The sequence below is a fragment of the Nestor notabilis genome, unplaced genomic scaffold (assembly GCF_000696875.1).
Source record: "Nestor notabilis isolate BGI_N333 unplaced genomic scaffold, ASM69687v1 scaffold5685, whole genome shotgun sequence".
Lineage (NCBI taxonomy): Eukaryota > Metazoa > Chordata > Aves > Psittaciformes > Psittacidae > Nestor > Nestor notabilis.
This window is the reverse complement of record NW_009928007.1, coordinates 46,932-61,280: the sequence shown is the minus strand read 5'-3', so window position 1 is coordinate 61,280 and position 14,349 is coordinate 46,932. Positions and strand designations below refer to the sequence as shown.

General features: G+C 36.6%; 1 protein-coding gene across 1 annotated transcript in view; it reads right to left on the bottom strand.

Moving 5' to 3' along the window:
• The window catches only part of LOC104405576 (A-kinase anchor protein 6-like), a gene marked incomplete at its 3' end in the record, with an annotated part of 42,906 nt that extends 28,902 nt beyond the window's left edge, over window positions 1–14,004 (bottom strand). The window contains exon 1 of the mRNA XM_010014318.1: window positions 13,681–14,004. Within this exon, the coding sequence (XP_010012620.1) occupies window positions 13,681–14,004 (324 nt within the window). The remainder of the gene's footprint in view (window positions 1–13,680) is intronic.
• Window positions 14,005–14,349: the final 345 nt, after the last annotated feature.

Genomic DNA, 14,349 nt, shown 5'->3' with positions numbered 1-14,349 from the left:
ATTTTAACATGCTGGATACACTACATTTCCAGGATGTTGTTTATTGATGTCTCCTCCTCTTCCAGAAAACTTGTTTTATACTCATGCTTACTGCAGAATATAAAAGCTCATTTTGATTAAAATACATTGTGAAGTGTAAACAAAACAGTAAAAGAGCCATGCTATTACAGAGAGAGTGCTTGCCTTAGGAAGTGCCTGAGAAGGTGTAAGAATGATAACAGCAGTGGTCTCATGGAATGGCGAAACCGAAACAACTTGTTTTTACTCGTGATTTTGCTACCAGTTTATTTTGGACTTCAGTTCAAGTCACATTGTGTCTGTCTGGTCCGCATATATATGGGATGTGATCATGCTAACTTGCACTGTGTAAACAACTGTAAAACACTGGGTAAAAAGGACTAAAATATTAATTTATCCAGTAACCCATACAGACCTGGAGACGCTGTAATTTTGAACCCAAGGATAAACTTCTGGGGTTATAGGTATCTCTTCAGGGACACCCTTCAGTTAAACACTGTCTCCCATTAGCAGCACTGCAAGCTGCTATTTTTCTCATATAAAGCACTGTAGAAATTGAATGTTTCCAGGGAGTACCAATATAAATATTTATAAATATAAGCATATACATAAATGTACATACATTTCCCTAAGGGATTTATATTAGCTTTATCATTGCAAGATCAAGCATTTTATTTTGTAAATTTTATTATGCTAAATTTGACACATTAGTAGCGACTTTTTTCAGATAAACATAAAACCCCCTTGCCAATTACTATCAATGTTCCAAAGGTCTGTGAGGGTGATGATAAACTTTATTTTATTATTATTTTTCTCTCACTTCTTTTTTTCCCCTCAACAGCCACGGCAGCTGCTAGGAAACTCCTCCAGCCCCCTGGAGCACTAGGTGGTGCTGCAGCACAGGCGCAACCAAAACCCGCCTGCTGTAACCTGCATCAAAATGTTCATCGCTTTTTCAGTATTGAAGTTGCTGAATATTATTACTGAAGACACAGAGTCTCTGATTTTGCATGATGGGCGCCTTTTTTCCCCCATTTTTTAAAAAGGTAGTCTAGCTTTCTGGGACAGTACATGTTTTACTCACAAATTTTTTATCAATAGAAATAGCAGGAAGAAAATTAATGTACATAGTAAGTGCAATTAATTACACAAAAAGCCGATTTTTTTGAAACTTATAATTTATCATCTTCATCTTCTCATACAGTGAACCAAGAAGATAAGTTGCAAAGATTTTCCTACAATACTACATGATACAAATCTTGTACCTTGTAGAAGTAATTTCTCTAAGAGGGGTACAACACAGTAAAGATATTTTAATCCTTTCTAAAAATAACTCAACAAAGTACAACATTGTAAACATGTTATTTTCATGCTAAAAGGGAACTCAGATGTGTTATTAAACTCCACGTTTGAGTGGTTCTGTACAGTTCAAAGGCTTCCCAGGAGCATAAAGTTACCATTGTGCAGGCTTGCAAAACTGTGTCCTAAATGTACATTAGTTATCTCACCTTGTATATATTACTGAATGCAGAGGTTTAGACTCTGTGTAGCATTTTTAATTTTTGTTGATTTTGGCCCTGGTAAGTATACTTGTATGCACTGGGTAATTTCCCAATTGCAGCTGATTCTGCAAGAAAGCAAAGTCTGCCTGGAACAGTTTGATGAAATGAGGCCTTCAAAGTAGACTTGAAGCATTTAATAATTGCAGTTTAATGGAGAATTCTTAGAAATTCTCGTAGATGTCTAATTTGTAGTTCCTTCCCAATTACCATTTTTCACTACCAAAATTAAGTTGTCTTCTTTCTATAAATGCTAATAGCTGTATTTCTTATTCATGGCCAGATTATTCAAACAGGAAGGCAACAAAACCAGTATCAATTCAATCACAGCAACTGAGATTTTGTCTTTAATAAGGGAAGATACAAGACTAAGTATAAAACCTCCTTTTAACATCAGGAAGATCAGATTCTAGTAGTGCAGGACACACAGAGCCAACTGTTGACTAGCTCATTTCTGCATGAACCTACCATGACCATACTAGAAACTCTTTGAAACAGAAGTATATCTTGCACCCCAGAGCCTAAATATTCATTGTTTTGAGCATACTAGAAAAAATATTAAAGATTTTGAACTGAACTTTCTCTTTAGTCTTCTATGGTTATAGACATTACACAAAGCCAGACTTAAAAGGCACTAGAATGAAATAAGGCCCATATCCAGCTTTGTCTCCTACTTCCCGCCATTTCTAATGCAGTAAGTACTCCTTAAAGACGTGCTTTGGCAAGCTCCTGCCCTCTCTACAGAGCATGGCATAGGTCCAGGTTAAGAAAGAGCGAACTTCATTTTCAAGTAGCAATTCAGCGTGGTAGCAGATGACTCGGCAATGTGCTTTGGTGAAGGACAAACAGGAAGATGTAAAAGGACAAGAATCAGACAGGAGTTCTAACAAAAATTTTGACAGAACCTGATAAGAGCAGAAAGGAAAATAAAACAGGGAAGAAAGGCTGGACCATAAAACCAGAAACTAATAGCTAGAAACTGATTTGCAGCCTTACAAAATAAAACTCCTGAGGGCTCCACATCAACACGTGCATTCTTCTGAATAGAGAAAAATGTCTTTTTCAGCAGTAAGATACCTATATAAGGCGGGTTTTTCCTTCATAATTTTTCAAGCAACCTCTATAGTAATTTACGGGTGTGGCCCTGTCATTCCGATTTGCTATCTTTCACAGGTCTTCTATGTAAGACAACACAGTAGCAAAGAAAATCCAGTTAACAATTAAGAACTGGTGCAAAATTCACAAATCGATCCCAAATACTGTAACTATAAAACTGAAAACAGTGGTTTAAATTGTTGTGGAGATCATGAAGTCTTTGCCACTCAAATACTTAGTTTGATGCTGTATTTATCTATTTGTTAGGGTTAAAAAGAGAAAGAGAGAGAGAAAACGGGTAAATGCTGACAGATATTATAAGTATTTCATTCATAATTAAGATCAAGAAAGAATCTGGAGCAGATTTGAGTCAAGGAAGCTATTCTTGCAGAGCTCAGCTGAAAATCAAAAGCATATAATTTAAATTGTAATGTGGTAAAAAAACATGTTCTCAGCATTCCTTACTTATTAAACCTTAAGTTTGAAAAAAACTGCAGCATCATCAGTATTTTGTGTTTCTTTGAAAGAAAACAATGCTATTTGTAACTAGACTACAACGTTCCTATGGAAAAAAAGAGACTGGCTCCCTTCCCATGTATGCTTTTTCTATTTACTTCTGTCTTAATCCCTAATACTGAACCGATGTCCTAGATTCATAGAACCATAGAATGCTTAGAGTTGGAAGGAACTTTAAAGATCATCTAGTTCCAGCCCCCCTGCCATGGGCAAGGACAACTTCCACTAGACAGGTTGCTCAAAGCCCCGTCCATCTTGGCCTTGAACACTGCAAAGGATGGGGCAGCCACAGCTTCTCTGGGCAACCCGTGCCAGCACCTCACCACCCTCACAGTAAAGAATTTCTTTCAAATATCTAATCTAAGTCTACGCCCTTTCGGCTCAGAGCCATTCCCCTTTGTCCTGTCACTATATGTCCTTGTAAAAAGTCCCTCTCCATATTTCTTGTAGGCTCCTTTAGGTACTGGAAGGCTGCTGTAAGATCTTCCCGGCGCCTTCTCTTCTTCAGGCTGAACAAGTCCAACTCTCGCAGTTTTTTTCATAGGAGAGGTACTCCACTCCCCTGATCATCTTTGTGGCCCTTTCCTGGACTTGCTTACATAATCCATATTCATAAACAATGTGGATATTTAAACTACCTTTTGAACAGTAGATAATATTTGTGTGCATCATACATGAGAATCCATATAAAGTTACACGCATTTACAAGTAACACACCACATAACATTTGCTATTTGAATCCAGTGTAACAAAATCATCCATTTCAAGTAAAAATGTAGTGTGAAAGAAGTCCAGATTACCTCAGCAAAGAAAACATAGGATAGCTTAAAAGGGACCACAATGATACAAATCCTACTGTATTGCCCTTGGAAATATGCTTCTTTCCTTTATTTTATTATGAGTCTGACAATATCTGGCAATATTCGAAGCGTCCACATTGTGAAATTCATTTGCTACCTCAAAATCCTGGACCTAACTAAAAGGTTTCTAGCTTTGCTTGCATCTTTAAAATAACAGCCTTAAAAATATCTGTTGAAGAGCAAGCAAGAGAATTCAGTTCAGTATTTGAGCTCTATGATTTTTAGGGCATAGTTGGCTGACAATTTTGCAGACTTCCATTTGATGATTTTTGTCTTCTAGATGCTGGACAGTGGTGGGATGTAGTGACAAATTCCATCCATACCTGTCATACAAGCTAGCTGAATGGTTTATAAACCATTTCATCATCCCAAATAACCTAATAGCTTTAAAATTCAATTCTAGTATTTTAAGGGTTGTTTGTGACTGTATCTAAAAGTACAGATACTTTGCACCATTTATAATATAACATCACTCTTTGAGTACGATTGCTACTTTGATTGCTGTGAACAACAAGGTGAACTGCAAACTCCGAGATTTTACACACATGCACAAATTAAGTGACGTACTAAAGTGAATTGTAATGTAGTAGCTCAAATACTTTAGGGCAAATAATTTGGAAGCATTGTGGAGTGGAAGAAAAAGAAAAACGTATGGGGAATAAGTGGATATACAAGTACCAAGATAGGAGTGGCACTGAATTTCATTCACGGTATTACAAACATAAACACATACATATATTTATGCACATATATGCCCCTATGCATATGTCAGTAATTTAAAAGACCATATTTCAGAATGTCAGATCACAATCATGTTGGAAATACACATATAAAATCATCTACTCCCTATACGTTACCAGGTAAATTATGAACCTATTCTGCAGAAATGTTGCTTGCTTTTTCACCTTTTGAATGCCTGCATAATTTATGATCAGAAGCAAATGTACTTGTCAGAACACAAGGAGATGAATGTCCACTAAAGATAAAGACTGTATACTGTAACTTGATTCAAGTCCCTTTCGAAGTATGTTACCACAGCTAAGGGCAGATATGGTTGCAGGGTGACCTGAGGAGAATAAAAACAATACAGTTCACTGAAATCTCTGAGATGCACTTTCTCACCTAATACAGATTATGAAAGTATACTGCTCAATGGGAAAGGGGAATTGCAGTGTACTACTATATTCAGTAGATTTTACATTTTGTGAAAACTTATGAAAGGTCTGTCAGAATTTGAGAACACTACACGTTCTAATTTAGTACTGCTTTCTGACTTCTAAATTACATGGTTTTTTTCCAAAAAGAAATGGAAACATTTAAAAAAAAAAAAATTAAAAACAAATAAATAAAATGTGCACCATCTCTTGAAAAGCCGGACATAGAATCATAGCTGACTCCACAAAAGCTATCATCTTTCCCCACGGAATTGTTTACAACAGGGAGAAAGAGCAGAGAGCATTCGTATAAGGCTTTAACAGATGGAACTAGTAGGCATTAATTCTCCTTTTCCTCCCTGTTTCTGCACAGTCCACTGTAAATTGTTCAGCTCCTGTTCAAAGAGAAAACTTGTTCATCTATCTGATTCTGCACATCACTAGAGATGGTTACATGGAACACATTAAAATCTTCAGATCAAATCTTTTGGATGGAGGGATGTGATACTGCTAATGCTTCTTTACACAACTCAAGTTAGCATAAGATAATCCACAAAAAAATACCTAGTCTGTATTTATAACCTTTTCTGAAGATGACACCACTACAACTACAATGTCAGTCAGACATTTGCCTGAACCTAGGCTCTTGCCCAGGCTTGCCACACAGCTGTATTTATTAGCTGCAAAAAATGAAGCCAAGCTCCAGAGCAATACTTAGAGAAGCTCAAGGTCTAGTACAGTTCCTGCACTGCCCTAAGGTGACAGATCAGGTTCCGGCAAGGCCACATGAACTTCATGTCAATCTCCCAGAAGACATCTCACACAGTTCACTCACAGGATGGGCACTATGCATAGGGCAACATCTCAATGAAAAGTATAAACATAGGCTATACAGAGGTATCATTACATTCTCCACGGGAAAATACACAAAACTCTTGTTGTGCTTACTTGCTTGTTAGTTCTGAGATTTCAATTGCAATTCACAGAAGGCTTTTTAATGGTTAACTATACAAAAAGGGATCTCATTCTGAGGAAGAATTCATATGGTTTGAGAGGCAAATAACAAAGGATATTTAAAAATCAGAAATTGTGGAACTTGTTCTTACTAAAAGGTGAGTGTGTTACGGTACTGAAATATTCATGCTGCATCTCTGGCATTCAGACAGCAATCATCCTATAACCTGAAATTTCTTCTGTCAACTTTCTCATAATAAAAGTCCATCAGGCAATAAGGAAGCAAACTAAAGAATTCCTTATATTTTGTGCAATTTTCTGTGCCTGTTCTTTGACTACTCCCTTATGCCATATTACAGTTTTTATATATGTATTATGTGATGTGTAATTATACATTGAAAAAGCAACAAACCCTACCAGTATAATGGCTAATAAGAAATACGTCCACAAAGCCTACTGAAATAGGCAAAGCAAGAAAGCATCTGTAAACTTAATAGTTCATGAAGACGACTGTTATAAAACATAATTATATCCTACCTTCTGAACCACATATAGACTTAAACAAGTTCTCAAGAAAAAAATTACCAGGAAGATTTATGTGGCACTTCATTTTGTGTGTATGCTTTTGTTTATATATACATATACACAATTATAAATATACATATATCTTTATAAAATTAATTATTTCAACCAAGTCACATATACCATAACAAAAATTCTCATTGGTATTCTCACTTTCAAATATAAATAATTATATAGTGTCAATGACATTTAATTAAAAAAGTTGACATTACTAGATTTTACTTATACCATTGAAAGAGTATTTAGTTTCTTCCACTAGATATGGACATCAGTAGGTGTTATTATATTCACATATACATATGCTAAATAACAAAATATATTCCCTTAGCAAGTACTTTGAGTAATTAATTTGCACAATGACTTAACATACAACATTTTTTCATCGTACTGAAAAGTATTTATATCATTACATCATTATATCCAGTAAACATTTGTGTTTCAGATTAGGATACGGACTAGAGAAGATGGTAATAGGTACCATCTGTGCTAGAATTTGATATTTACCTTAATATTTCTCCAGAGACCTTTGGTAGAGTACATTAGATCATTTTGTAAAGCCTGTATTGGCACATTTTAATGTAAGAGCAATGTGAAGAGAGAAGAGGGAGAAATAATCAATATATGTGGTCAAAGTGCACTTACATGCATTCATATGTATATTGTATAATTGTATATAATTTAAAAGTGTAGATATCCAAATGAGAGAGATTTCAAAGAGTCTTTATTTTTAGAACTAGATGAAGAAACTGAGTGGTGCAACACCCACTTTTCTGCTCATCTTAGAGCTCCAATTCTTTCACAAGCAAATGTTCACCTTTTTTCTCCAAAGTCTCCTGACTGCTGAATAATCCCAGTGTCTATTTTAGGACAACCTTAAGACCTTCATAGCATTGCAGATGCTGCTCTGCTCTTATACCTGCAACTCCCTGAATTACACATCACCCTTCTACGACCAAATGCAGTGCTCAAATTAATGAACACATCTCTACCCTTGCAAAAAAAGCACTCCCTTGTAGGAAATGCCAAAGATTGCTGTATTTTTGCTCGGTGTATTCTTACTGGTTTGCTTTTGAAATAACTCAAGCTGTTTTAAGGAGATGTTCAGATTGCACCCTTGCATTAAGTGGAAGCTTAGATGTTCCACAAATTTTTCACTATCTGTCTCCAAAGGCTATGCATATGGACCCCAACTGAGTCAGTTAGGTAACCCTTGTCTTTTTTTATTTGGTTGGGTTTTTTCTTTTTCCTTTTTTTTTTCTTTTCTAAAAGTCTTTTTGCCCAAGGGATATCCAATGCTGGAGTCTTCTACCACTCTATGGAATAATCAAGTCATTTCATCACAAAAGCAGTAATTCCAGCCATTTTTTATTGGTATCCTTTCTCTGCTCTTCTAGATGGAAAGTCCAAGCTTAAAAAGGGTCCAGACCACTGTCTGCAACATTTATAATTTATTAATTTATCTTGATAAATTATGCAAACCAGATCCTCCATTATCACTGGGGTTACCAGTTAAGTCCTTTCCAGCTCTTAGCTATTTTCATTCCCTTGATACTTAGATAACAGCAGACTAACCAAGCAGTTCTCACCTTTCTAGCAAGACCAGCTTTCTTCAGAAGGCAACTGAATCTCCAGTAAAGTATGTAACCTCTTTCTGTGTTCCTTCTGTGTCTCCTATGGCACCCCAGCAGATGATCAGAGGGCAGTGAGTTCACATAAATATGGGCTATATTAATAGACTTGGTTATTAAATTCTGAGAGAAGAAAGAAAATCAGTCTAACTTCACTGTATCTGCACAGACTGAACCATCCTGTCAGAAGAGGGGGGAAGTTGTTTTCCTATTAGGTTGCATGGCACAGCTTAAATGCATCTATTTTTTAAAAATTATTGTGTTGACCTGCCATTATTTGCTTAAAAAGTTATGAATGTGCATTAGCTAAACATGAAAGGTATCAAATTTCATTTTGAAATGTCAGCTACAACTACACCAGAGCATAACTTGAAATTAGCTTACAGATGTTGTTGTTTATTGTTTTTCTAAAGTTATTGTCGAAAAAAAGATTGGCAGAATATTAATAAACCAATTTAGTCACTAGCAATACTCAGGTACTTGAAGTTAAAACATGTTAAAAGCCTATATAGTCTTAACAGATATTCACCTAGTATAAAATATTTGGAACACCAAAAATGGTTTCAGCACTAATAATAATACATAGCTAGCAGTAACCCAGTGAATTAATGTATTTGTTGAGAAATGTTATAAGCAATCAGAACAATCTTTTTTTTCATTAGGAACTTAAGAGTGGGCCTTCAGGAACATATTCTTAAGAGACTTTAATGCCCAGAGCAGAATAAATATCAGGACAGAGTGTAGGCAACAATGAATCATGTTGTTCAGTTGCCATTTAGTTTGTGAATATCTAAATACCACAGGTACACCTCCGTTGCTCATTTCATTACAAGTATCCAGCTGCCTAAAATTTTGCATTTCTGAACTCAGACTACCACCAGTCCTGGCAAGTCTGAGAAACTTTGCATGGAATTTCCAACCCTAATTAGTACCTGGAAAATTGACATTTACTTGGTCGTGAGTTTTATCCTTTAAGGCACTGACCTGGTAGGTGAGCAAACAGTATGTGTAACATCTACAGGATTGCACTCTATGTAGAATACAGCTTAATGCTCTCCAAGTTCTCTTATAATACAGTGTTGTCAGTGCAGTCTAGAGATTCAGACTCTAGGAAAACTTCACCTGTGCACTTAAAGGCACTTTAGGCAGCACAGATGAAAAGCTGTACAACTGCAGAAGCAAAGCATGTTGTGACAAGCCTTAAACTAATAGAACCACTGAGAGCCAGCAAACCAAAGTTGAGAAGAAAGAATAGCCTTGTTTCTAGTGTTACAGAAAGACGTGGTAAATGAGGCACTTCAGCAGCACTGCTAGCATTGAGTAAGTCTATTTACAGGTTATGATAAAAACAGTTCTGAGTTTCAAACTACAAGAAATTGAGCTTACTGAACTTCTTTTCCAGACTCAGCTTTGAGTTATTTATTTTAACATCTGAAGAAAATACTGATTTTTGCTCTTGAAAGGAATTGATACAGGAAAAAAAGAAAAAGAAGTTGAAAATTACTCAGAAAAATCATTTGGCCCAGCCTTCAGTATTTATTCAATAAACCCAGCAATATTTAATATTATCTAATTATTAAAAGGCTACAGAATCCAAGAGGAGAGGATGAGAAAAACACCTACAATACCCTGGTTTTACATTGGTGGTGTAGTGATTTTGTCCACAATAACTTAAAATTTAACAGACATCTTAAATACAAAAGATTATACTCGATCATCCAAATGACGGGGGGTTGGGTTTATTTGGGGGGGGTTGGGTTTTTTTTCCCAGAAAGATAGAAAGCAGTAAACAATGAGTTGGAGCACTAGACTCTTCCCTGAGAGGGTTAAGGGATAGAAAGTAAAGCAGAAGAGTTGGAACTGAATCCAAGTTGGACCCCAGGAGGATTCCAAGAAAGAATTCACTGTAAAAGCAAGCATATTTTATTCAGCATAAAAAAGCTAAATGGATCATGAAAGCATCTCAGCATGTTCACACAACACAAGGACAGAGAGCACTCTTAGATTTGCTTGTAGTAAAAGCTTTTTTTTTTTCCCATCTCTTTTACAAATATTTGCAATTGGTAACAGCTACACCGAGTGTGTTAGAGATGTAAATGTATCTTAGCACAGCTTGAGTTAAAAGTGATGACCAGATAAATGACTAATATAAGGCATTCTGAAACCCTGAGAGTTATGATTCATGCATCTAGCTTACTGAAGCACTCATGTGAAGCTGAGCTTTCCAGGAAATTACCCAAGGGACAACATAAGACAAGCCTCCCACTCATGCTGCATGGCTAGTTCTGAGAAAGGGCATTGCAAAAGTGAGAGAAACAAGTATATTTCAAAGGATCAGTGGTGGCCAGTAAAACCCTAAGTCATGTAGAATGAAAAGAGACTGGCAGCAAATACCAAAATCCTCAGGGAACAAGCCACAGCAGAGAAACAATGCTCTTGATTACAGAAAAAGCAGAAGAACGGACAGATCTGCAACAGGGATACAGAGTAAATATTCACCAGAGAAAGAGATGATCTGTTTGTCGAGCCATTTTCCAAGGAATAACATAAAAAGTCTGCTGTGACCTACATCCTCATACCAGCCCTATCACCATGAATCAGCTGACAGCCAGAGGAAGAAAATAAACTTTAAACATCCAAAATGAATAGAAAGCTGCATGAAAAGGGAATTGGGCTGAGGAAAACAAACTATGAGAAAATAAAAAATTGTTTGCCTTACTGCTGCATTTGCAGTCTAATAATTGTGTTCAGAAACTATTATGTTATCGTGAGTCTGTATCGTTCATTTTTACCTCTATGATTTGGACAAAGGAGTAGAGAAAGGGCTTCTTAAATTTGCAGTGTGTGTGCTTGGGGGACATACTTCAAACATACAGGAAGAAACTGAAAAAAATCATGGACACACTTGAGAAATGGAAGACCTTAAGAAAAAAAAAAAAAGAAAAAGAAAATCAAACACCCCACTAACAAACTAATAAAATAAATTCAGTCATGGACAAAGACAAAATCCTACATGTAAATTTCACAGATGTAATGGATAAGAGAAATGAAAAATCCAAAGTGCAGCAAAGAAGTTTGGACATTACAATGAATCACAAGCTGAAGATGAATCAAACCTCTCCTGCTCTTGTGGGAAAAACAAATAAAATAAAAGAAATTCTAAGCAATGGTGCAGTTTCACATTGAGCATTGTGTCCAGCTCGGGCACAACAGTTCCAGAAGGACCCAATCAGTTGGAAGGAGCCTCTCAAGGAGAATTATCAGAGCACAGAAGGGATCTATCTGAGGTTTTAGGTTTTTTTGCTTAGCTGATTTTCATCAATGCAGAAGGATACAAAGACTGGATAAAAACATTTCCACAACACTTGCTTTTATAGACTTATTTTTGTCTGTATACAGGTTTAAAGGTAAGCAGGTTACAGAAATTCTGTACATATCCTTAGTGAATTTATTGAGACTTTGCTGCATTTTTTACTACTTTAGATCTTGCTGAAAGCTTTTTCTTTTTATGTTACCTTGTGAAAATTTTAAAAATATATCAAATATTTTAAAAATATCTTCAAATACAATTCATTATTGTGCAAACACACAGGAAAAGAGCAATTCACTGTGAGTCCAGTCTGCACATAGAATATTTGACAGCATCAATGACAGCCCCCCACAGGCTGGCAGACCAGATAATTGAGATTTATTCAGGTTATTCTTTTGTCCTTTTTTACAGTTGCTTTAACAAGATTTCTTCTTAGATCTGTACAATCCCTAGGTGCTACAGCAATCACTTACACGGAAAAATACATTAGGAAAGTATTTTATGAACTACCACTGACACATGCAATTTCACAAATAAATAATAAAAAGAAGAATGTTATTCATTCACTGACCTCCATTTGGACACAAAACATTTTAGTGGATGTATGGGGGTGAGTTATGTGTACAGAATATTCTTATTTCGTAAGGTGGCACAAATCAGTTGTCTGTGCTCTAAGCCAGCCCAAAGCTGAGTGCAAATACCATCCTCAAGCCCCACAGCCCTTTAGTTTCAGCTCAGCAGTGCACTAAGATGGCCACAAGCAATTCCAGATCAGAACTGGCAGTGAGCCCAGCAAGTTTTGATACGGAAATACCTTCTTTTAGGTATATTTGCTAAAACCCTACTGCATGTTCTGGACATAGTCCTTTCTCTCATTGAAGGCTGGCAATGTCTATCCCAAATTTTTCAGAAACGTGGCAGAACCATAAAGAAACCTCAGGATCGGCTTTCTCCTTGGTTAGAACTGATTGCAGTACAACTGCTCTGTGGTTAGCGCTAGTACACAGAGTTGTATCTTAAGACAGTCTACAGCTCCAGTCCCAAAATAAACACAGATAAAATACCATTGCGCTGAGTATGAAGGAAGACTATGTTCACACAAACAGGCCTCAGAGTGCAACGCTGAAGACAGCTCAATCTGAAGAGGTAACATTTGCCAGCTATTTTTGGAGATTGCTGTCTTCAAAAGCATGCTTCATCTGCTGCAGCAAACCAAGCAATGCAGACAAACATACAAATACAGTCCCAGACACTATTTGTTTGAATTACATCTTGAATTTCCTTAATACCTTTAAAGATTCAACATTAAAATTTAAATCGGGGGCCAAGACAGAGATAAGTGTTTAAAGGTACTTGTGTTCAGCTGTCAGAGTGGGGGGAGATTGTTGCGCTTTTAGTTCTCATAAGATACAGATTCTGGTGGGACAAAGTCCAGTCTTGCTAATACATTCTCTTGCTGGTTGTGAGAAAAAGTTGCTTTACTGTTTGTGACTGTTCAAATCCTCTCACTTCACAATTCTTATGAAGTCTCAGATCTGAAAGAATCCATTTTGTATGTAGTCCTACCTGAGTTCAATCTTGAGCATAGCCTTTATGTGACTAAAAGGCCAGACACTAGACCACCTTTCCACCCTACTACCTCTGAGACTTGCTTAGTTTTCAAATGAATAGCCATGCTTATTGGGACATGAATTTGGGAGTTTTAGCTACTAAATCCTGCTAAAATCACTATGAATATTTCTGAGCATTTCTCATCTGTCTGGTCAGGTTGTATTAGCTGCTCTTGGAGTGTGGACATGTTTGTTAATGTGGTTGTGACTGTTAAGTGATGAGTAAGTAGTGTTGCAAAAAAAATCTGAGAATGACAGTTTCTACTATTTCCTTGAAAAGGATTTATTAACTTCTTAACACAGGCTGTCATACTGCCCTTTTGTTTACTTTACTAGTAGAAGGGTTGAGTGAACCACCTTCACTGAAAAGTGTGCAATATAAAATTCATCCTACCTTCAGCTGTACTAGGTGAACATCCACATGCTTGCTGTCCGAATCCTGCTGGACAGAGTATGTCAGATCCCTGACTCTTTCAGACGTCATCCGAAGCCAGGTCTCAATTTCTGGCAGGTGGAGAACAATCTTCCAATCAGCCCCAGTGTGTAGAGGAGGAGGCTTTTCATACTGCTGGCCAGAATCAAGCTCCTTCATGACATCCTCTTCCCCATCTTGTTCTACTGTCGGAGTCATGTTTATAAGCATTGGAGATGCGTCAGACGGCATGGGATCCAGTTCTTGTGTTGTCATGGGAGAAAGTGCTACATCCATGGCTAACATGGGAAAGCATAAACCATAATTCATTCCAAAATAGCTGCAAAAAGAAAAAGAAAAGAGACTGCATGTTACAAATTTTGCAACAAAAATGTTCACAAGACAAGGAGTAAATAGTAACGTCTGCGAGATATCACAATTCTATGCAAATACTTCTACCTAGGCTAGCTTTTCTACACCAGAAGTTCAAGAATTAATAGATATTTCAAGTTAACTGTGCTGATTTGAATGAACAAGTTTGGTTTGATTTTGGTTTGTTTTTTTGTTTGGTTGGGTTTTGTTTGTTTGTTTTTTTTGTGGGGAGGGGTGGGGGTGGGGAGTTGCTTTGTTGATTGGTTAGTTGGTTTTTTC